Genomic DNA, 23,721 nt, shown 5'->3' with positions numbered 1-23,721 from the left:
TAAATTAAGCAGTGATTTGGAATATAAGTGAGTGCATTTAAGCTGCTAAGAGATGGAAAGATCCTAATGGCTGAAATATTTGTCATATCACAAATAAACTGGCTGTATCGGGAGCTACTAATATAACTAATTTTTACCAAATCCTTCACTGCTCTGTGATAGAAAATGAGGTCAGCACAGGTTGAGGCAACATAAAATGAGCAGCTGCTGGAAGGCAGCACAGAATACTGATAAAGGACTCTGCACAAACTGTATCGCCTGCCCGCAGAAAAAAGGAATCAGTTTGTTCAAATTAAGATACAGCTTTTCCAGAGCATCCAGGGTTTTAATGAAAAGGTGCCAACGAACACAGGCTCTCAGTCGATCCTGAATACAAATGCATGCCGAGGTGCTGCCTCAGAGCCTCCCTATCTCCCTAGACCCCATTTCCCCCAGTTTTTCCACATTTTAACGGTGAGGGCTGCGTGACTTTGAAGGCACTTGGGCGTGAGAGAGGGCAGAAGCAGTGATGGGAATCCCTGGGACATTTACAGCTCCTTGGATTCCTGCAGAGCTTTCCAGCTATGGGATTCAAACCCTCCCCAGAATCCCCTGTCCCTTGGGTGCCCGCAGAGGGACACGAGGTGTCCCCAGCCGGCCTCCCCTGGTAGCAGCCTCCCTGCTGCCAGTCCAAGGATAACGTGGCCAGGAAGGGAGACCGATGCTCAGTGCCAGGGATTCAGGACCGTGATTTGCCCACCATGTTCTGAAGGCTGCCTCGAGCACTTGGGGCCAAGTGGGCCGCAGCCATACTGCAGTTACACAGGAAAAACAGCATAATTGTTCTCATTGTCATAAAAAGAATCAGGAATTCTTTGCAAGGGGAATGGCCTCCCTCTGTTCCAGGCAGGAGCTCTGAACAAAGGGAGAATTTCAGTCATAAGAATCGGCCCTTTCCATCCCTAAACCTCACGTGGAAAGCATGTAGATCCATTTTAGCAATGGGGAAAGTGAGGCACGGGGACATCGAGGCACAAAACACCCCCTAGAAGGGCAGAGACCCAGACCGATCGTGCTCCTTCCTTCCCCACCAGCAAACTGTGCGACTCTGCCGTGGCACCAGCAGCTCAGGGAGGGGACCGGGCTGTCTGTGCTGGCATGGGGTTGCTCACGGCGCTGCGATCCCACCCATAGCCCCCCTCCCGGGGCTCCCAGTGCAGCGTCGGGAGAGCGGCTCTGCCGGGATCGATGCGCAGAGAGCCGTGGCGGGGGAACGGGGGCCACTTGGGAGCCTCGAGACAATTTAAGAAAAATGAGATCAGCATGGATTAACAATAAAACTTAGAGCGCGCCGCAGTTCCTAAATGGAACGGGAGAAGGGTTCATATTTGATAACCATTAAATGGTTTAATGAAATAATTATAACTCAGACTCCTGAGCCCAGCCACAATCAATACCTATGAGCTCTAAGCAACAGCATGAGCCAAGTTCTGCCATTTTCACAGTGCTCCCCAGCAGGCAGGGTGTGTGACTATAAATGCGATTGACAGTAAAGTTGCATTAAAACATCCCCATCAAGGGCAATAATAGATTAAAGGCTACTGAGGCGCTGCAGTTGGCTGGTCAATATGCTTTATTTTCTGCATCACCCCCAATTTTGCCACCCTCCCGCATACTATTAGTGTGAGTCGATTTGCTGTCAATGACCAGCCCTGGCAAAAGATGCATTAATGCACGCTCACAAAAGAAGTGCGCATGGCATTATCACTTCACTCGCTTTCAAATTACAGCCTAATGCCGTCTCCAGGCAGCTTGTGACACGTTAACACTATGTGCGATTTGTTGGGATCGGGCTAAATATTTCATGTCTAAAGATTTCATCAGAGATTTGATGACAGAAATAAACTACCGCCCGGTGGGAAATCATTCCGAATAATAGAATTAGGCATTGCTGGAAAATCAACAGGAAAGGAACGATGATGGTGTGGGGTAGTGGAAGAAGAGCTTGAGGGGAGAAGGAGAGCTTCAGAGAGGGCAGCTAATTAAAGGCAGTGTTATTAATAAATCCACTGAAGGGGCAGAGATTCCCACCAGGTGTATCTGTACCTTGCTCCAGAAACCAGGTTTGGCTCCGTTGTTGCTTTGGCGTGTCAAGGGACCTGACACGATACACTAGACACACGAGGACATGCCCAGAGCTTTGCTTTATTTCCTGCTGGGTCTGGTAACAGAGCCCTGGGTGCTCCCAGACCTCGAGCCCAGGTAAATGCTGGCCCAAGGCGGCCACTGCAAGAGCCCGCGTTCGGCGCTGACTTGGGCGCGCAGCTCAAAGGCAGCAAAGCCATTAATCCTCGCTTGCTCGAGGCCCCAGGACCTCTGCATTGACTACCTCCTCCAGCAAGCGCTCCTGCCTTTCAGCCTGAACAAAACAGCCACGGAGTCAATCGTGCAATGAACAAACAGGCACTTGACCAAGGAGAGGAGACAAGTACTGAGGCTCGGCGCCGAGCTGCTGCTTGGTCTCCTGGTGTAGCTGCGGTTTGCCTTTGCAGCAGGCCCATCGACAGCCGCAATCTCAGAGCTTTGGTTCGTGCCCACCCCTTACACCCAGCGTGGCCAGCACCAAACACTCAGCTCTCCTTTTTCTTCAGGTGCCTTTTTTTTTTTTTTTCTTTCTTTTTATTTTTCTGTCTGTGTTCCTAAGGATTATCTCAAAGAGCTAAGAGCACCCCTGCAATTGCTGGGGGTAAGGGAGTTCTCTCTTCCCCAAGGCAAGAAATTTTAGCACAGCTTGGTTAATTATCCTTAAGGCTACCACAGCTTAAAAACCTAGGTTTAATTGCAAAACCTGTGAGTGTTTAAGCCCAATAAACTGCCTTTCACTTCAAGTGAATACTGCTTTCTACTTCAAGAAACTGTGAAAGCTTCTTCAGCTCTCCCTTTCTTTGCATTTTGCAGTGTGTGCAGGAAATAAATCGAGCCTGGCCCCCATAGCACAAGACACTTAGAAAAGGAGAGGAGATCTCCTTTACCTCGCTGAGTGCACCAGAAGGCAGTCGGCAGTGCCCAAGCAGACCTCAGAGCCTGTAAAACCAAAACCCTTGTGCCAATTCCTGTCTCATGAACCAGCTGTGCAGCGTGCTTGTGTTACCTGCAAAGGAATTGAAGATTGCTCCTCCTCAGCAGAGCCAAATTCAGCCTCTACCGCTGAAGTACCAAGTAAAAACCTTCCCTTAAGCCTATTTACAAGGAGATTTTTTGGTTTCTAAGACAGGCAACACTGGTCACTACAAGGCAGTTCAGCTGGGCTTCGCTGGCAGCTCTTCAGCTGCAGTGCTTAGAGCACAACAGCTGGTCGAGGCATTGCAGTAGCAGCACCCTGTTACCCCATCACCACCTGACCGAGAAATGCTTGCAGCAGGCGGAAAGGGAAAAGACTTCTTTCATCACCCTGGCTCCTCTGCTCTGTTTTCCAGTTATCCACCCATTAACCTAAAAATTGTTCCTGTTTTGCACGCACAAACCTTCAGGCTTCGTCGCCAAGCCCTTTTTATGAATAGGAAAGCTCACCAGTTTGTATAAATTTAACTCACTAAATCTGCCTGTATCCTGCCCCATGTGCTGGTGTGACTGCAAGCTTCATCCATAGCCCCCCCTCTCGCATGTGCCCCCGTCCTAACTCCCCGGTGAAGTCAACCTTTCCTCTTGAATAAAAGAATTTTGTGGGATTTTTTTTTAAATCCCCCTGGAAAACTGGTGATTTTTTGAGATTTTTGCAGGCATCTAGTGACATCTGGTGGCTCAAACCCAGCAAGGCACCCCGTGTAACCAGGCTAACTGCCCCCTCACCACCTGCTCTTAATGAAACCCTCAGCCCAACCTAAAATGTTGGTCCAGGTGATGGAGCTTAATACTAATCAGCCCTCGGTGCTTCTCCCCCCTATTTTGTGGGCGAGGTTATTTAGTACATCAATTACTAAATTATTATTAGGATATTTTAATTGCCTACTGATGATTTTTAAGGACTATAGGTGTGCCCCAATGAAAATTGCCACTTCTCTGAGCAAACTTCACCTGGAGCAGCGCTGCTGGCACGGCAAGCAGGAAAGTAAGCGGTGACTGTGAGGTGTGGCACCAGAGCTAAGGCACCACTCAGAGGTCACAGGGACATCAGGGCCAACACCCAGATCCCGCAGCTCCTTCACTGCACTTTATCAAGCCTCCCTTTTGCAAGCCTGCCAGTCCCAAAAGGGATCAGAAATACCCTTATGTGAACAGGAGGATGCCTGCTATGAGCACACATGAAGCCTTGTGCCTGTTTTAAGTGCCCTCACTGCTTCTCCATTGGCAGCTGAGCACAAACCCACCAGCCAGGCAGCGGCACTCGACTGGCAGCAATAGGAATACGAGGCTATCGGCCCCTCCTTCTTGCCCTTGGGTAAGCACTGCTGAAAAATAAACTAAATTCTTCCCCAGTGTTGAGAAAGGGGTTGATCAGAGGAGAGAAGTGCTGTCACTCATTAACAATCTAGTTAAAAAATAATCAGTACTAAAGGGTACAGCCCTGAACCCTGCAGCACTGTTATACAGGGCTGCACACTAAAACCAGTCTAGCACTAAATAACTGACTTGGGCTTTTCTGATCCCCTTGTTCTTTTCAGTCACCCCCAGCCCTGATCTGACTCACCGAGGCAGCACAAAGCCACCTCCCCAGCCCAGCCACTTCTCTTAAATGTTAAGCAATCCCACAACTTCCCCCAAGGAGTGGGGCTTGGGGATCTTTGAGCTGAGAAATGCTTCAAAAATCAAATATATTTTTTAAAACTATAAAGGAAAAGATTTTTGCTGCTGTGGGTTAGGTATAAGCAAAGGTATAACTCTAAAAGCAGTTCCCTGAAAATGCTGCCAGACTTTCTGCAAGATCAGGTTATCAACCCTTCCTGAATAGAGGCTTATCTTTGCATCATGCAGCCATTATGCAAATCCACCCATGTAAACAGTGTCTGTGGGTGTTGCAGTGCTGCAAAATGCCTGCTAGTACACTTAGCCCTTTAAACCCTACCCCATCTAGCTACAGCCCTTCTGTGGCCATCTACCAGCCTACCCAATTTCAGGCTGGCCACTGAAATACTGGGTCAGAAAATGTGATGCATTTAATTATTTCACCTAGGTTTTTAGGATGGTGCAGCTCTGTAGCCTTTGAAGAAACAGCAAACTTTAATGCTTTTCTGTGGCTCATACCAGCCTTGAACTTTGGAAAAAACATCACTGCTACCAATCCTATCTAGTTTCTAACTCACTCTAGATCCAGACAGCAGTTTAGGTAAGTCTTTGAACCCATTTTTTTAAATCCTTGTGACTCAACAGCCAAAACCACATTCCTTACTAGTTGCATGTATGAACTTCTCTATTTTATTCCCCCAGCTGTTTTGACACCCCCATCTATGTGAAAGAATGCAGAGAAGCCTTGTGATGCCCATTAAATAGTTTTTATTCCTTAGGACATGAATTGCATTTCCACTTGTTTACAGTACTGTAAAGTGCAATGGTATTAATCTCCACTCCTGTGCACATGTTCAAGTATTTAAAATGCCCAGAAAGTTTATTTATTTATTTTTACAGCAGCTCAGTTATGGAGTTGTAATCTGGCAATACACCCAGATGTGCCTACAGGTTTGGGTCCTTCACTCTGACCCCCAGCAGGGGTTCTCCAACACTAACTGCTAGTGGAATGCACTTCCCAGCATCTTTAATCCACCTCCTCGATGGTTGGTCCAGAAGAAGCCCCACCAGATGGAGGAGCTCCACCACCAGGGAAGCCTCCAGGCATTCCTCCAGGCATCCCTCCTGCACTCTGGTACAGCTTGGTGATGATGGGGTTGCATACCTTCTCCAGCTCCTTCTGCTGGTGCTCAAACTCCTCCTTCTCAGCCGTCTGAAAGAGAAAAAAAGAGCTCAGCACGCACTGCTCAGCCCATAGCCAAGGCACCTAGTGCCAATTTTACAGCTCCATCTGAAATACAAGCTCACCCTTCACACCTCCACTGGAGTATTTCTGCTTTAGGTGTAACCAACAGTTTTATGTATTACAGGAAGATCATTATTTGTTAACTAGCTAGCCTGAATGAGGAGGAAGTTCATGCTCACTAGCTGTGGTCGCTCAGACATCCAAGGAAGGTGCTTGGACTAACATGAGTCTTTCGACTTCTAGTGGAAACTACGAATGGCTTTGGAGTCACTTTCATCACTGCAACCAGTTCTCTTCCTCCTGAGCTGTCTTTACAGCTAGCACTGACCGAGCAGTACAACATACCTGATTCTTGTCCAGCCAGTTGATGATTTCATTGCATTTGTCCAGGATTTTCTGTTTGTCCTCATCAGAGATCTTGCCCTGGAGCTTCTCATCTTCAACAGTAGCTTTCATGTTGAATGCATAGGACTCCAGGGAGTTCTTAGAAGACACTTTGTCACGCTGCTTCTCATCTTCTGCTTTGTATTTCTCTGCTTCCTGAACCATCCGCTCGATGTCTTCCTTGCTCAGCCGGCCTGCAGAACACAGGATGCATTTCACAATTTTAGTGGAGAATTAACAACTCCCTGCATGTTTGAGGTTTGCAGTTACCCAAGTTAACTTGGTCATGTAGGCAGTGTAAGACCACCCACAGATTATCAGGTGCCCTTATTTCACAACCACTGCATGGGCCCTGAGATTCTTACAGATTACTGCACTAAAAACCATGGGCTGTGCACATTTATATTCCAGTTTTGATAAAGCTGGCATGCACGTTAATAATTAAGATCTCGTAAAGCTCAAAGAGCTTTGACATCACTGCAGGCAGCTTGCCAGTCTCCTACCCTCAGGAACACACGGTGGTTACCTTTGTCATTTGTTATCGTGATCTTGTTCTCCTTGCCAGTGCTCTTATCCACAGCAGACACGTTCAGGATGCCATTGGCATCGATATCAAAGGTTACTTCAATCTGAGGTACACCTCTGGGAGCAGGGGGAATACCGGTCAGCTCAAACTTGCCCAGCAAGTTGTTGTCCTTGGTCATCGCACGTTCCCCTTCATACACCTAGTGGAAGAAGCAGCATTCATCAGAATTTGAGCACATCAAGTTGCATTGGGCAATTAGTCTGACTCGGTCGCTCAGACATCCAAGGAAGGTACTTGGGCCAACATCAGCCTTTCGACTTCTGGTGGAAACTACGAATGGCTTTGGAGTCACTTTCATCATTGCAACCAGGTTAAGTTGTTAGTTCCCCTAACAAGTTAGCTATTCAACGTTCTGACAGGGTCTTAGGACTGAGTGCACCTCAGGATTGTTAACCTACCTGGATCAGCACACCAGGCTGGTTGTCAGAGTACGTAGTGAACGTCTGTGTCTGCTTGGTGGGGATGGTGGTGTTCCGCTTGATCAGGACTGTCATGACACCTCCAGCAGTCTCAATACCAAGAGACAGGGGAGTCACATCCAGCAGGAGCAGATCCTGGACATTCTCAGACTTGTCTCCAGACAGAATAGCAGCTTGAACAGCTGGGGAAAGAGAGACATTAGGAGCCTTGAACAGATGAAGCACATGCTTTAGTTAACCCTGTAGCTCGCTCAGACATCCAAGGAAGGTTTTGGCCATCATTAGTAGACTTCTGGTGGAAACTACGAATGGCTTTGGAACCTGATTCATCATTGCAAGTCACAGTAACTCCTTACTGCTCCAAGTAGCAGTACCAACTCCAGCACATCTAGCACCCATGAGTACTGCTTTGAGACATTAGCTCACGCAGTGCCCGGTTTACTGAGAAACCCACCCCACTGTTTCAGCATGGAGAACAGAGATTACAACAGTCAAATAGTGGCAGCTGAAGTTACCTGCACCGTAAGCTACAGCTTCATCGGGGTTGATGCTCTTGTTCAGCTCCTTGCCATTGAAGAAATCCTGCAGGAGTTTCTGAATCTTTGGGATACGAGTAGAGCCGCCGACCAGCACGATGTCATGGATCTGTGATTTGTCTAGCTTGGCATCCCGCAGGGCCTTCTCCACGGGATCCAGGGTGCCACGGAACAGGTCGGCATTCAGCTCTTCAAAGCGAGCTCTGGTGATTGATGTGTAGAAGTCAATGCCCTCATAGAGAGAATCGATTTCAATACTGGCCTGCGTGCTGGACGACAGGGTACGCTTCGCACGTTCACATGCGGTACGAAGGCGACGAACTGCTCTCTTGTTCTCACTGATGTCTTTCTTGTGTTTGCGCTTGAACTCAGCAATGAAGTGGTTGACCATGCGGTTGTCGAAGTCTTCCCCACCCAGGTGAGTATCACCTGCAGTGGATTTCACCTCAAAGATGCCATCTTCAATAGTCAGAATGGACACATCGAAGGTGCCACCTCCAAGATCAAAGATAAGAACATTCCTTTCAGCACCAACCTGAAAAAAGAAATATTTTTCATAACTTAATTTGTTTTTTATCACTGGTTAGCAGGTTTAGTGGTTCCGGAGACTTTTCACACCACAGCATACCTTCTTGTCCAGACCATAGGCTATGGCAGCAGCTGTTGGCTCATTGATAATTCGCAGCACATTGAGCCCTGCAATGGTTCCAGCATCTTTTGTGGCCTGGCGCTGGGAGTCATTGAAATAGGCTGGTACAGTGACCACAGCATTAGTAACAGTCTGTGGACAAAAAAGCAAGCAAAAAAATTTAGTTTTAGATGTTGATGACCTCACACCAGAGCAATGTTATATTTGGCTTAAGACATGTGCCTTACCTTCCCGAGATATGCTTCTGCAATTTCCTTCATTTTGGTTAAAACCATGGAAGAAATCTCTTCCGGGTAGAAGCTCTTTGTCTCTCCTTTGTATTCCACCTGCACTTTTGGTCTGCCAGCATCATTCACCACAGTGAAAGGCCAGTGCTTCATATCAGACTGGACAACAGAATCATCAAATCTACGCCCAATCAACCGTTTTGCATCTGGAAAAGTCAGTAGACCGTATTAAAGGATTTCATTCACAGCACAGAAACATCATCTTTATCCTAGAAAGACTGTACAAAAGCCTCTAAAGCTGAACTTCATCTGGAATTACTGCCTTGCTAAAACTTCTAAGAGCTAAGACCTCCAAATGCCTGCTGTGAGATGCACAAACTTGTGTCAGCCAACACAGCAATGCTACAGCTGCTGCGCAGTAAGCTCAAGTAGAGGCTATGAACCACTTGATAGCTCAGCCAAGGCCACTTAACACTAGCCACCAGGAAGTGGCCTGCAGAAAAACGAGTTTGACTTCAGAGCATGGAGCTCCATAATACCTAATTATGATCTTGACCATTATTAACTCTGTTCTGCTATTTTGACTAACACACGTTTTTAAGCTGAAGAAATATCACAGACCCTGCTACAACCAGCAGCTAACATTGACTGCCAAACTCCTAAGGTCTCTATGCATAAATCTTGCAGTCTTCTTACCAAAGACTGTGTTGGTGGGATTCATTGCAACTTGATTCTTTGCAGCATCACCAATCAACCTCTCTGTGTCTGTGAAGGCGACATAGCTCGGCGTGGTCCGGTTCCCCTGGTCATTGGCAATGATCTCCACCTTCCCATGTTGGAACACACCAACACAGGAGTAGGTGGTGCCAAGATCGATCCCAACAGCTGGTCCCTTCGACATTTTGTCTGAGAAGATAGAAGAAGTCAGGAAGTATGATTAGTGGCTTGTACTTATCTACACATTCTGTTGCCAGTTAAAAGTCTTACTAAAAATCCCTTTAAAAGTACTCATTTAAGTATAATAGGTTTTCTAGTATTTCCTGTTTTAATAACGTCTGCTGTTCAGCTAGCATAGACAAGTAAGTTAAAATGCGCGGGTGCCGGCGCCCAGCCACGCGGTGCGGCCACATGGCCGCTGACTCCATTTCCCATCATGCCCCGCCCCACAGGGATCACGTGGCACCGGCTGCCATTTTGGGCGCGGGGAAGCGGTCCCTCCGCTGCGCGTGGGCCGAGCTTGGCAGCCTGCGGGGCCTGGCGCGGCCCCAAGCTCGCTGCGACGGGAACACGGCTGGGGGGGGGGGGGGGGGGGGGGTGGGCGGGGGGCGGGCCCCCCCCCGGGGGGGGGGGCGGGCCAAGCCCCGCGCCCCGGGGGGGGGTTGGAACGTGGCCGGTCGAGAGCCCTCGGGGGTCGAGCGGCAATCCCGGCTCCCCCCCTCCCCTTGGGACCACGGAGATCACTCCGGGAACGCGAGGCTCCCTTTCCCAACCTCGTTTTAAGGGAACCAATGCGGAGCCGCCGCTAGATGCGGGCACAAAAACGACAGTTAAGCGAACGCCACTCTGCGGAGCCGCATCCCCTCCCCCGAAGTAACTCAGACCGCAGCGGCCAGGCCCCGCTCCCCTGCGCCCCAATCCTCGGCCACACCGCCACCCTGCCCCACTCCCCACAAAGCGCTTCTCCGCCTGGGCCACTCCCCAAGCCCCTCAGACCACCCTCAAACCCCATACCCCGTTACCTGAGCGGCGCGGGCGACGGCTAGCGCGCACGGGAGCTGCGCTGCTATCGGGCTGCTGCTGAATGAGAGCGCTCGGCGCCCGCCCCGCCGCCTTTATATACCCTCGCAGAACCTTCCAGAAGGGCCCGCCTCTTTTCTCGGTCCCGGCCAATCCGCTCGCGCGGCCCGCGGACCTTTCCGCCAATGGAAGCTCGCCGGAACCCGCACCCTATGTGACGCACGCAGGAAGGGGGCGTGGCCGCCGGCCGGCCGGTATTCTCGAACCTTCATGCGCTTTCCCCCCGCCGCCCACCGCCCCGCTCCGCTCGTCCCCCGCCCGCTACGGAAAGGGGCGGGGCTTCCCGCGCGCGGGAGCCAATCAGAGCCCTCCAGCGGCCGCGCGCGGGTGGCGGCATCGGCTGGAGGGGCGCGCGAGGGCGCGAACGGCAGCCAATGGCAACGCGGCGCCGCAGGCTCGTTTGCATTTTTCCCGCGCCCCGTGCTAGGAGCGACCAATGGACCGGCGGTGCCGGGGGGCTCATTTGCATAGCGCCGGGCCGGGGGTGACAAGATGGCTGCGGCCCGCGGCCTCCGCCCGTCACCGCGCGGCCTCGGCCGGCCGGGTTAAAGGCAATTAACGGCACGGCCCCGGCTTAATTAACGGCTCGGCCCCGGCTTAATTGGGGCATGGCCCCGCGGGGCGAGACACAGCCTTACTCCAGTCTCGTATTCTGAACCCAGTTCCTTACTCCAGCCCCTTACTCCGGCCCCAGTCTGTCCCTTCCCCTCTGTCCCTTCCCGCAGCAGCTGCTCCTGCCGGCCCTGCTGCCCCTTCCCAGCCCCCGTGTCCGTGCCAGCCCTGCCTGGCCTCTGAGAAGGTGAAGCCAGCAGGGTCCGATCCCTTCCGCACCCGTGGAGCAGAATCTGTCCTCAGCATCTCCAGTCTTAGTTCCTCCTGCCCTTAAGCACCTCTTAATGCAGCGAAACAAGTGAGGAGCTCTGTGGCACCTCTTTGTACATCAGTGCTACCCACGGTGCATGCTCTTGGTGTTTCCAGCACAAAAGAAATAGGCTCAAGACAGGAAAATTGGCTGTTCAGGTTCCCCTCCAGCATGTTTTGGGATAAAGCAAGCAGATGGAGGACTGCAAACGTTCACCTGGTCGCAGTGCTGGAGGCTGGTCAGGGGTCATAATCCAGCCTCAGCCCCATCAGTAGTGCTGTGAATTGCATCGTGTTCGCATGGCGTAAGACACCCAGGGAAAAAAAGTGCATCCTGACCACCTGTTTATATACTTAGGCAGTAGGAAAAGGTACAGGGGAGTAAGGGAGGAAATAAATAAAATTCCATATTCTTGTTAACTACTTAAGGTCTAGTTGGAGGTGGGGGGAAGTAACAAATCTCTTCCTTCAGCCTTATCCCAGTCAAATGACTGTGTGTCCTCTGTGGTACCTCACTGCCTGCACCCCGAGCCAGAAAGCTGTGAGCTTATCTTCCTTCCACAGTGAGCTTGGGTTATGTCTACTGGAGAACATGACGCAGTCACCCTGCATCAGCTGCTGCTTGCAGCTCGTTATCAGACCATTAATGGGCAGGTTCCTACCACTGCCTACCACTGGGTAGGAGCTGGCATGTGGCAGGTACTGACCCACAGCCCTCAATAGTTTGTGGCTCTGATTGGTGCTCTGCCATGCACTGGAACCTGTTTTGGGACCTTTGGGTGAGCACAGAAGGCAGCACCATGGGTTGGCATTGGGGTGCATGTGGTCAGAGAGACAGGAGGTGCAGCACAAAAAGGAGCAGGGTTGAGGCACTGACCTAGGAATAAGGGAACTGCCCTTTGCCTTTAAAGATATGAGCCACCAATAAGGGGCAATATGAATCCCATATGCTGACCAGGGATGTCATGCAAGGCTACTCCACCCTTAGCAGAGTACATGCTTCTGAGCTCTCTGCTCCTGGGCTGCCTCCAAGAGCCCCCCAGTTTGCACCAGTACATTGCAGACCAGGTCTCAGGGGAGCTGTGCTGCCTGCAAGGCATTGCCTGCGCTTTTTTTTTTTTTTTTTTAAATCACAAGCAGGATTTCAGTAGGACCTAAGAATAGTACTACTGGCACTTTGAAATAAAGCAACGACACTCAGATGTGCAACTGTACTTTGCACAATGGACTGATGGTGAGGGAAGACAGCCTAAAGAAGCAGTGAGTCAGTGCGGGGAGGAGAGCAGTCTGGCAAATGACTCATTACATTAGAAATTAAAGGCTGTTTAACACACTTGACTAAAGTAGCCCGCTTACTGCAAATCAGAAAAACTGAGGTCCAGCAGGCTGGACACTGCCAAGTGTTTTGTGGTGTGTTTCTTTGTTTTGTTTTCTTAAATGATGAATGCCAACATTTTTTTTTAGGCCAGTTTCATACGTTGCAGATCAAGCACGTTTAAAACAGAGGTAGCTAGAGAGGGGAGATTGTCACAGGCATGCTTCCTATTCACAGTAACGGCATTTGTTACTTACACACCTCAGGCAAACGCACGCCCCAGCTGAAGTTTGAAAATGATGCAGTTCTAAACCAGCCCTTCCCCTTCCCCCCATGTTCTTCCCCTTCAGCACAGCAGTACAAACTGAGCCAGGGTAAAAATAACCCAAGATTCCTGATACTGTAGAAAAGCATGCAATTGCACAACTCCTCTTGAAATGCGTATCGCCTAATCAGGATTTTGGATGTCATCAACTCAGGAGTGAGCCAGTAACAGCCTTTACCCATGAATCAGGGATAGACAGAAGGGCACTCCTATGAGACCACTGTTGTCACTGTTTTAAATCCTGTGTAATTTAATTATGTTGCAACTTTTACTCCCAGATTTCTGTCGAGAGGATTGCTGATGTGAGACCTCTGCGCAGAACACCCTGAGGGAAAGAAGGCTGAAAGCATTGCGAGAGGAAATCAACCACGGTCATATTTAGTTAGCCTAAATTCCACCTACATCTACGACTGGAGATTCCTGTTAGCTAGTTCAAAATGTTTATCTGTAGACGAGATCTAAGCTGTCTGAAAACAGCCCTTAGTTGTTCAAGGTTTCATTGTCATCTCATGCACGGTTCAGGAGATGAACTGAAACACACAGGGTGGCTCAGAAGCAAGCCCGTGTATGTGGGAGTAGGAGAGCAATGTTGTTGAGATTTTTATCTGTGCTGTGTCTGCACTGGCAGTATTTACCATATTAGCCTGAAGCGGCTATGTCCTCAGCCAGAACATCTCAGGTGAAATAGCTGCATGGAAGTCAAAACTCGATTTACTTCGATCCACTCGAGATTTCACATATTTCATACCATGTCACATAATTTAGACTGATCAAATCCCCAGGAAAAAAACTGCAGCTTCCCTGCAGTTTCTACACAAATGTGCACGTAGTCCTTCTTAGCTTAAAAATAGTATTTTTACCCCCGTATCTTTTTTCTTGGATTCAACTCGACAGCATATAACATAACATAGCACAGAAGATAGAGCATTAGCACAAGTTTAGTTGAGCTGCAGCAGTTCAGCTGCAGCATATTTATTTATAAAACAACCAACAACAACAACAAAAAATTACGAAATCATTGATTCAAAGGAATCAATAATAAATATTTGCTTTCCTCTGAGTTGTTCAGACACAGTACAAGTACACCAATTATAGCAGATAGAAGAGATGTAAGCTCAGTTTAGCTGCTGAGACAAAAGAAAGTTACATAAAATTGTACGCATTTAATCACACTAGTAATAACTGGTATATAACAGTAAATGCTTTAAGTACACTATTTTACAAAATAGAGTTTGGCTTATGGTTCATTTGTTTCCCTTGTGCAACTCCTGATAGCATCATCTGGAGACCAGAAAACGTCCCCTTGAAAATGAAATCCCTTAGAAATAATCTCTTTTTCATATTTCCTTTGAGTAATGAACTTTTCTCTTTTGGGCTTCGTGCTAGCAACTGAAGCATGGAATTGATTTAGCGTTCACCTGTGAGATCACTGGCGTGCGGGCTGAAAAGCACCACTTCATTTCAGACTTCATGATTTTAAATCACCACGCTTTCTGGCTGGGGCCATACATTTTAATGCCATGGCTGGAGAGGGTCACAGTGGTTTTCCTGACATGGTTTTGTACACAGGGCAGTTTGCATGTGCATGGATAGTGGGCACTTGGCCTCCTGCTTCCCAACCAAGGCTCAGAACAGCCAGGAATTATCACACACCAGGCTTCAGCTATTGCTTCCAGCTTTTCCCAAGGCCCATAAATCTTTCATCTCATGGAGGCAGACAGTTGACAGGGATTGATTTCCCTGCTCCAGGAAAGCTGGACAGCAGGAGAGGGCTGCCATGGTGGCTCCAGCTTGCAGCATGCTCCCCAAGGCCTCCAGGAAGGCAGCTGCTTGGTGCAGGCTGGGCACATTCTCATAGCTGGCAGCAAGCAGCCCCCAGGCTGTAGGCAGAGCACCCTTCTCTTTGCTAATTGCCAGCCTGGCCTGTGACTCAAAGCTAGCCGACAGTATTCGGTGCTTAAACTGTAACCAGCTCAGCCTTTTGATCTGTTATCCTCATTTTGTGGTGATCAGGCTGCTCAGGCATATATGCTTTGCTGAGAAATTCACCCCTGGTTTTCTCTGCATGGAACAGGTGTCCCCAGATAATCTGCTGAGGTAAATCAAGCACAATAGGCAACCATAATGGCCACAGGCTACTTTAGAAGTCCTTCTCATGCCTTTCTTCAGGACTTTCCTAGCTCTGGAGAGCCTTGTAAGCACCTTGCAGTGCTTAGGCCTCCAGGGCCCACGAAAAAAGCAACAGCAGAAGAGACACAGACACAGCTGCTGCTTCCAAACAGCCACAGCCAAACCCACCAGAACAAAGCTGACCCAGGAAGGCACCTCTGGAGTAACCAGGGAAACTGCCTGGGTAAAATCGCAAGGGATCCGATACCAGGAGCCCTCATAAAAGTAAAAGCTTCACAAACAGCTAATCCCCTTGTTTAAACCTGTGACGCAAGACCTTCCCTGCACAACAAGTTAGTATTTTGTCATACTGGGGGTTGTTAGGTAACTGTGGTACAGAGAAGAAGCAGAATCTCAGCAGGTGGGAATGAAAATGCATGGCTGTTATTAGGAAGAGAAGTTCTCAGGTAGTATAGGGCAAATTTGAAAACTGTTTCTCATACAGACATAGCCCAAACAAGGCCTCATTTTAATCAGATTTTCTAAGATCTCAAGCTTGTAAGCTAGAATTCTGGGTCTCAGAAAAAGAGATTAATTACAAGCCCTAGAGTGAAAGATTCAGAAATCTGTGGTTCTTCTGTGCTGATCCATCTCCTGTAGACGCATTCCACATATTGGAGAAAACCTTCCTTCCCTCAGATGAAAAAAATCACTTTTTTTTTTTTTTTTAAAGGAAAAACATCAATTTAGGAATATATGAATTTAGAACATATAAGCTCAGTGTCTTCTGTGTAGCAGTGGTCAGAGCCAAGGCCTTCAGAGAAAAGTATAAATGACAGACAATTATGGGAACACCTGCCTCCAGAGGAAGACCTGGCGCTCTCTCTCATAATTTCTTATTGGCCTTTCACTTGAAGCATAAGACTATACCCCTTGAAAATGTCTATTCTGGCTAACAGTCACAGGAAGGGTTTTGTTTGTTTTTATTTTGATTCTTGCAATTTTTGTATGTTTGTTTATTTAAGAGTCCTGCTAATGTTTAAGCCTCAAAAATAGCATATGGCCCACAGGTTGATATATGTGTGTCACTGCACACAGATATTTTCTTCCTTTATCATTGCACCTGTTTACCTGTCCCCAGTGTATTTCCCTCATTACATGCTCTGTCACTCCATCTTCAGTCTTACCTGGATGCCTGAAGGTCAGTCCAAAAATGCTCTTTGTTCAACCTTGAGAAGAGCTCTCCAAGGCTTCTATAGCATGGCTCACCCAAAAACTGGTGAATTCAAAACCTGGCAATCCTTCGAATGCTTCCTTCCGGCTTTTTGGTAGGTCGGTGGCCCTCAGTTTTTGAGGTATGCCTCCATTTTGGATTAAGCACCCAATTCTCATCTCACTAAGGCTCATTTGACACAGACACAACTCCAGTGGAGTTACTGCAGCTTTACAGCACTGTCCATAAAAGCAGAGTCCAGCTCCTTGCTTTATCTCTTAGGACGCATCATTAATTTTGTTCTGGCAATTAAAGCACCTCTGTTTCCTTGACATAAAGACTCCTTTCTCTTTAGTAGAGGTTAGTTCAGACACATGCCTTAAGTCTGCATCTCTAGACCTTTTTGAGTTATCCTTTCCTTTCTGCTTTAGTTACAGCTTCCAAAATTATTTCACTTGAAGAATGAATGCAGAAAATGCGAAGTGTCTGTTCCCTTTGATGTTTGACCACCAGGCTAGCCTCAGCAGAGGCTACCTCAAAATCTTCAATGCATCTTTTAGAAAGTTCTCCAAAAACAGTACAAGAGACTTTCCACTCCCCTTTAAAACTCACTGAAATACTGTGTGTCTTTTTGTCTTCTATTGATCCCTTTTAAAAAAATCCCGAAGTTTGGCTTCATTTCATTTGTACAGCTCTTAGCTGACACTTTTCAACTGTAGTTTTAAAATGCTGAGTGTTCCATTTCCATCAAGGTAATTAAAATAAAAAGCTTCCCTTTCCCCTCAATTTTATCCTTCTTTAAAAAAAATAAAATCTGTATCAGAACCTCAAGTGCTGGAAGATACAAGAAAGAGTTGAGTGGGAGGGCTTCTTGTTGTGTCAATAATCACAAGTGATTAAAATTAAGCTGACCAGGGAGATAACTAGCTAATCTAACAATTCCTATGTGGCTGGTGGTGTGTGAAGTGCTTCTGGATGGCAGGAGTCTCCTCCAGGTGGCTGGTGAGCGGTCACACTGTCTGGAACGCCCGGCTTTGGGCAGGCACCATGACCTGCGTGGCTCCCATTTTCACCAGGTTAGCATAGTCGACTTTCCTTGGCTCAGTTTCCTTCCCTTCCGTCTCCCTCTGGCTGTACTGGGGAGGAGTCAGATGGGGAGTAGCTTCTGTTGACAAAGTTCGTTGGCTGCGAGAGGCACTGTTGGCTGTCGACCTGGTTGAGGAGGAACCTGAGCGTGAGCTCCTGGAACCAGAGGAAGAGGAACTGGGCTTGACAAGGTGGGCTTTGGGTGCCTCCGCGTCTTCTCTGCAATTAAACATAACAGGGTTCAAATGCCATGAGAATGGAAACACTCATACATTTTGCCAGACTGAGTTGCTGCTGCAACGAGCAATTGCTCACTGAAGTTGCAAGTCACCAATGCACAGTTACCAAGCAGTTTGAGCAAGGTACTGGGTTTTCTGAAATCTGTGCAACACAGCTTGGCAGACTGAATTCATTACTGCTCTGCAGAGCTATTAGCCAAACGGTTTTATAATACATGTGCACATGACCTGTTCTTTCTGTGTCACTTTGAGGTCTGTGGATCAAATGCCAAGTGTCAGTGCAAAGAGTTCAGACAGCACTGTCTGCTCTGCAATCTTTACTCACAATGACAAATTAACTCAACAGGACTAGCTGAGACCAGTTCATCAGTTTAAAATATGTGGGTAGTGAAAGAAGTGCAAGAACTGGCCCCAGAGAGAGAAAAGTCATGAATAAAAAGGTGATAGGGGAGGCTCAGAATAAAAGTAAAAGGTATGCAAGATTTGAAAGCAAAAGAGAACAAGAAAAAGGGAAGGGAATAAATCAGCAAAGACTACCTTCTTGCTGGCCAAATAGGCAACCTGAGTGTCAGCCAGTGCAATCAGCTACTGAATGGATTATAGCTATGCCTGCTTAACAGCACATAGATGTCATATGAGGGCAGGCAGCCCTTCACAAACAGGAATAAGGATGGAACAAGGCGAGGGGGTTCTTCAAGGGCAGGAGGAGCTAAGATTCCTTCCTGGAAATATCTTTTTCCAGCACTTTCCTTCCCAAGGTTAAGCTCAATTGGCTGGAGTCCAACCTCCACTCAGAGGAGTGAGCGGCAGACCTCACACGCATGTAACAGATGAATTTAAAGAACATGCATCAGCATTCTCGGTACACCCGTCCAGGGGTGAGGCTTCTCAACTCTGCACCCAGAAGCTCAGGGGATTTTTCTCCCTGAGCTAAATCCAGAAGCACAGTTGTTCCAAAGACTCAAGGAGGACTGTGAGAACCTGCCTGCCTCGTAGTGTTTCCAACAGGAAAAAGCAATTTAAAAGAAAAATCAAACCTCTCAGAACCATAAGGGCTGAGTTTAATACTGGAGAGAACTACATAACTACTTAAAAATGCTGAAATTGTAAGCAAGAGAATAATTAATACTAAATTGCAGTTAATGTAATTTTGTTGTGTTTTATGCTAATCTGTCCTGGGGAAAATGTCATTTTTTTCTATCTTGTTTTCTGGAAAGTTTTCACAAGTATTTTCTCACAGTAACAAAAAAATTGTCAGTGATATTTCAGGGAGGCTTTACAAGTTTTTTAGAACAACCTTTCAAGACAGTTACTTAAAACATCTCAGTTACTTAAAACTGAGTGAAAAGAGACATTGCTGTGGATCGCGCTGGGTGTATGTGGAACTGAAAGAAGGGAGGGTAGGAGGTGGGGGATTAAATGAAAGGCGTTACCTAATTTCATTTGGGGCCTCCTCTTCCTCATATCTCTTCTTTTCTTTCCTCCTTATTGTCAACCTCACCACCAGGAAAAGGAGGGCAAGTCCCACCACCACACCACAAACTGCTCCAGCAATCATACCGATATTTTGTGCATCTGTTGTCCAGAAAATAAATGTGTTAGCTGGTAAGCTCTCAGCAGGAGTCATACAGTCAGATTCTAGTCCACACTAGAAATTACACCATCGTGTATAAATCAGAACAGAATGTAATAAATTAGTCTACTTTATATGTCGCCATACAGAAATTGAATCAATTAATTTTATTTCTAAACCTGAGCCAAGACTGAGCAAAGCATTCACCTCTAGAAGGGTGAGATCACAAGAGCTATGCCTTCAGCTGTGGGTCAGAACTGAAACAGGGAGGAGAAATCCTCACATAAGAGCCCAGAACCACACAAAGCACAGAGGCAGACAGGACAACCCACATCCAAAAAATAAATACCAAGCAGTTTTGCAGAGGCAGAAGAGTGTTTGAACTACAAATACTTCCCCATGAGGTACAAATATTTCCCCATAAGGATTTTTTCCCCTTCAACTCACCCTGAAATGATTACAATCTACTTGCAGAATGAATTATTCAATTGGAAAAAAAGTGACCTGAGGATGACAAAGAGGAAGGGAGAAAGGAAGACTGTACTGTGCAAATGCAAGGCATTTTTCATCCATAATAATAAAGTTAACGAGACAACGCTTCCTAATGTCTATGGGGCCTTGGTTAAACCTGTATGAAACTTCATTTCAGTGTTCATGTTGGGTTTGGCTGAAAGTTGTTTCCTTAAGGCTTGTCCCTGTGGAGGGTTTAGCAAATCAAAATGAGGTTTTAAACCATTTCAATTGGTATAAAAGCTGCCAGCATGCTTTTACATCAGAGGAGAAGTAAAATGCCTGAGGCGAACAGGTTTTCTCTGCTACATGACCATATTCCAGTTATTTCAGGCCTTGTTGGGCAGACAAATTCCAAAGCTAAGGAATCTCCACAGAAGAGACCTCTGTATTAGCAGCCTTTTATCACAACAGTTCCAGCTCCTGCTGAACTCCCCTGAGAGCTGCACATAAAAACCTGCCAACCTGTATTGTTTGATTGTTTGTACTTGCTGTCAGTGTTGGTGCCGCACTCCACCCTTTTTATTGCATGCATATGCCAAGACACAGGTACCTAGGCACACACCCTTGATGTGGTTAATCAGGCAAGACATTTATTTTAATCTCTGGTATTTTGGCCGGAATTTATTAAGTCTGGATTAAAATCAAACTGTGTCAAAAAGTTGCTTTTTATTCTGCATTTTACTTCAAGTCGGAGTCAGCCTTTCGAGGCTTTCTTTAGATTAGTTTACTATCCAACAAACATTAATTTGGAATTGGAATGAGGGACTACACATGGAGATTTTATACCTGACAGTAACCTCATGCAGTCATTACACCCAGAAATAATTAAAAACTGGAGATTTAGCAAACCAACTCACCTTCCCCCTCCCTCCCAGTACTCTATTAGCCATTCTCAAAACTCAGATTTTCTAACAGACCAAAACATCTGAGCCCAAATAACATATTTACCGCTCTAGGTTATAAGAAGGACTGCTGAGCAAAACAGAAATGTAGTAAGTAAGAACTGTTGCATGTGATTCAAGTACAAAAGGGCAAAGGTGTGGCAGAGTTCATCAGCTGAAATAGGACAGCTGAGAAGCTGTGCTGCTCATATGGTAGGGAGAATATTAGTTATGTGCCAATACTCACGCTGCACTGTCACCTGCACAACACAGCTTTCTTGTCCAGCCTCGTTGGTAGCAATACATTGGTATAACCCTGTACTCATCTGGGTAAGATTCTTCAGTAAGACTTGCCCAGGATTAGAAATGTCTGAAACATGAAAAACAACACCAGGATTAACCAAAAAAAGACTAAGCAACTATACGGGTGGATGGAGCACAGCAGAACTCATTGAACCTCCAGATCAAATCAGCTCAAGAACAATGACACCGCAAGAAAGCTCCGTTGTCACCCTTCTGCAAAGCACTACAACTCAGACTTCCTTGTGCAGGGTGGAGCATGCCACAGCATCCAGCTGCAGCAGTGAGAAGCACTGATACACCGTTGTCACTGCTGGTAAGTGATCCCCATTTAAGAGGCATGACTGTACGTGTGGGTGGTTATCTGGCTTTGAGCACATGGAGAGCTCCAAGAGGAAATGACCCAACTTACTGACTCTCGATGTGGGCGGGAGATGTTCAGCTCTCTCATCCTCTTCATTTATGCGCTGCCATCGGTAGGAGATGGGGGCAGTGCCAGAAGATGAGCGGCACTGCAAGGAAAGGTCTTTTCCTTCTGACAGCTCCCCTTCTAGCCAGCACTTGGGCTTGGAAGGCTTCTCTGTAAGAAACAAAACACAGGTCATGCACACGCAGCAGACTGTTTTCTCAGTGGAAAACCCTTTTTTTTTTCTTTTTTCTTTTCTTTTTTTTTTTTTTTTTTTTTTTTTTTTTGCAAGAGGATGCATTTAAGCAGCTTCCAAAAGTTGCCTTCTCTGGAAAGCACTGGAGAATTACACCACTGATATTTGTTAGTGGACTTTAACTGCAACCTTGTGCAACTTCATAGTCTAAAAAGTAGAGCTGGCTGGCTCAGACATAGAAACGATGTGTTTTGGGGAAGCCTCATGGATACTTGCACCAGTGGAGCTGTTTCACCACATTTCTCTCCTAGGTACTATTTAGAGAACTTCCTTCCCTCCCCTTGCTTCATCATTTCTTCCTTTACCCCACGGCATCCGGCAGGCCGCAGCAGGGCTTCCACAGAATGATAGCATACATGCCAAATGCCAACTGGTAAACCAGAATCAAGGAAGAGAAATGCTAACCCCAGCAGTTTATTCATCACCCTCACTGACCTGGATCAGTTTGGGGTCCTGGGACATGAACCCAGAGTCCTCAGCAGGAGACTGGACAGAGTGATCACCACTAGGATATCATTCTAGTTTGTACAATGAGATCATAATTTGGAAAGAACAGTTCGTATGATTTTGCAGGTGTGTACACTTACCTCAAAACAGTTCTCTGGGCTCTTCCTGTGTTCTGTCCTTTGCCAAAAAATGCAAAGGTTGACATGGAGCTAGACAGTGAAACCTGATCATGAGAAGTCTGTGTGTATTTATACTCCACTGAAATAAATCTCTCTCCAGGAAATGAGCCTAGTGATTTTTTTTTCCCCTTTGGAAAAACAATAAGATGATCTTACCTACAACCTTCAGGGTGATGCGAACCCATTCATACTGCCCAGCTTTTTTGACCTTACATATGTAATTCCCTGCATCACTGGACTGCAGGGATATGATCTGTAAGGATGCATCTCCAGCACGGAAGTTGGATGTGAACGAAACACGGCCTTTCTGCTCCTCGTTGAGGTCATCATAAACACGGCCTCCAGAGTAAGTGATCACCTGAGGGGCAGAGACAGTCACTGATTAGCCAGTTGGAATTTTACTTTCATATGGAACAACAAAAAGTATTTCCAGAAGCTGCAGACTAAGGTTCTGCATGGCTAAGGGACTTACCCAGGGTCACACGGGAAGCCTATGGCAAGGCAGAAAATTTAACCTGGATTTCAAGTCTGAGACTGTGACATAAACTGTATTTAAACTAAAGCTTCATATTCGAGCATTTATACTAGCATCAAAATAGACACAAGCTTATGCCACAATATGTAAATGTATTCTCTAATCTTAGCTGGATTTAGCTAGCTAATTTAAGTTAACACAGACTTGATTTTTTTAAATACTAAACTACTGTATTTTTTTTTTCCTGAAACCAAGGTTTCAATACCTGAACCTATAAAATTGAAAGCCAGGTCAGAAAATCTGAAGGGTAATTTTGAGGCTTATCCAGAAATGACTGATTAAATAACAGTGTTGATTTAAAGAAAGCCCAGTTTGTATCAATACCCACTCCAATATATGATATCAATTAATTTTTATATATTTTAAATTTCTTTAAATAGCATTTTTTTTTTTTTTTAAGTGCCGCTTACTTCCTCAGTATAAATTGCAAAGAAAATCACAATTCTCTTTAAATGAATGTCTGCTGATGATGTCAACATGGAAACAAGGCAGTTTCCCCCAGCAGGTGCTGATCATGGATGCACCTACCGCTTTTTGCACCGTTTCAGAAATGTGCAGCAGCCACTCAATATCCAAGCTTCCTTGCTCCAGGAGGCCCAGGCGGTGGTGACAGGGCAAAGTCACGTTTTCTTCAGCCACTCTCTTAAATTCAGTCTGAGCCTCAGCCAGCCAAACAGAACAGGAAGCTGAAAGAGAGACGCTGGTGGTCAGAGGCCGAGAATAAGGGTTCTTCGTCATTTGCTTCACAGCGTCAAAGAAAGCCCAACAGTTTGGCTTCCTGGACAGATTGCAGCTGATTAAAGGGGACATCTATCCATACACAGGGAGTGAGTTTCACACCGATATTTAAGCACAAAGAACAGATGGCTTTGCACTCCAGAGCTGCGAACGCTCAAGTCACACAAACTTTTGCTAATATATCCACCTACATCCTCCAT

General features: G+C 46.8%; 2 protein-coding genes and 2 non-coding genes across 6 annotated transcripts in view; all 4 read right to left on the bottom strand.

The window, feature by feature from the left end:
* Nucleotides 1-5,449: 5,449 nt before the first annotated feature.
* HSPA8 (heat shock protein family A (Hsp70) member 8) lies at nucleotides 5,450-10,642 on the bottom strand. The gene is made up of 9 exons (XM_035345992.1): nucleotides 10,488-10,642; nucleotides 9,445-9,654; nucleotides 8,749-8,954; nucleotides 8,501-8,653; nucleotides 7,852-8,407; nucleotides 7,316-7,518; nucleotides 6,858-7,056; nucleotides 6,293-6,525; nucleotides 5,450-5,914 (listed from the first exon to the last, which is right to left on the bottom strand). Exons 2-9 carry the CDS (start codon nucleotides 9,647-9,649, stop codon nucleotides 5,729-5,731), a joined length of 1,941 nt encoding a protein of 646 aa, XP_035201883.1. The 5' UTR covers nucleotides 9,650-9,654; nucleotides 10,488-10,642; the 3' UTR covers nucleotides 5,450-5,728.
* LOC118178126 lies at nucleotides 7,127-7,223 on the bottom strand. The gene has a single exon (XR_004756081.1). It is a non-coding gene; the product is annotated as a small nucleolar RNA SNORD14 (small nucleolar RNA).
* Nucleotides 7,584-7,674, bottom strand: LOC118178125. Its single transcript, XR_004756080.1, has one exon. It is a non-coding gene; the product is annotated as a small nucleolar RNA SNORD14 (small nucleolar RNA).
* A 3,341-nt stretch (nucleotides 10,643-13,983) lies between the features above and the next one.
* Nucleotides 13,984-23,721, bottom strand: part of CLMP (CXADR like membrane protein) — a 48,310-nt gene continuing 38,572 nt past the window's right edge. For all 3 annotated transcript variants that reach the window (XM_035345994.1, XM_035345995.1, XM_035345993.1), the window contains 6 exons: nucleotides 23,312-23,469; nucleotides 22,405-22,606; nucleotides 21,373-21,540; nucleotides 20,908-21,030; nucleotides 19,127-19,268; nucleotides 13,984-17,673 (listed from right to left, as the gene is read on the bottom strand). In XM_035345994.1, the coding sequence (XP_035201885.1) occupies nucleotides 17,379-17,673; nucleotides 19,127-19,268; nucleotides 20,908-21,030; nucleotides 21,373-21,540; nucleotides 22,405-22,606; nucleotides 23,312-23,469 (1,088 nt within the window). In that variant the 3' untranslated portion in view covers nucleotides 13,984-17,378. The remainder of the gene's footprint in view (nucleotides 17,674-19,126; nucleotides 19,269-20,907; nucleotides 21,031-21,372; nucleotides 21,541-22,404; nucleotides 22,607-23,311; nucleotides 23,470-23,721) is intronic.

The sequence above is a fragment of the Oxyura jamaicensis genome, chromosome 24 (genome assembly GCF_011077185.1).
Source record: "Oxyura jamaicensis isolate SHBP4307 breed ruddy duck chromosome 24, BPBGC_Ojam_1.0, whole genome shotgun sequence".
Taxonomy (NCBI): domain Eukaryota; kingdom Metazoa; phylum Chordata; class Aves; order Anseriformes; family Anatidae; genus Oxyura; species Oxyura jamaicensis.
The sequence above is the reverse complement of the archived record's forward strand: the minus strand, read 5'-3'. Positions and strand labels throughout refer to the sequence as shown.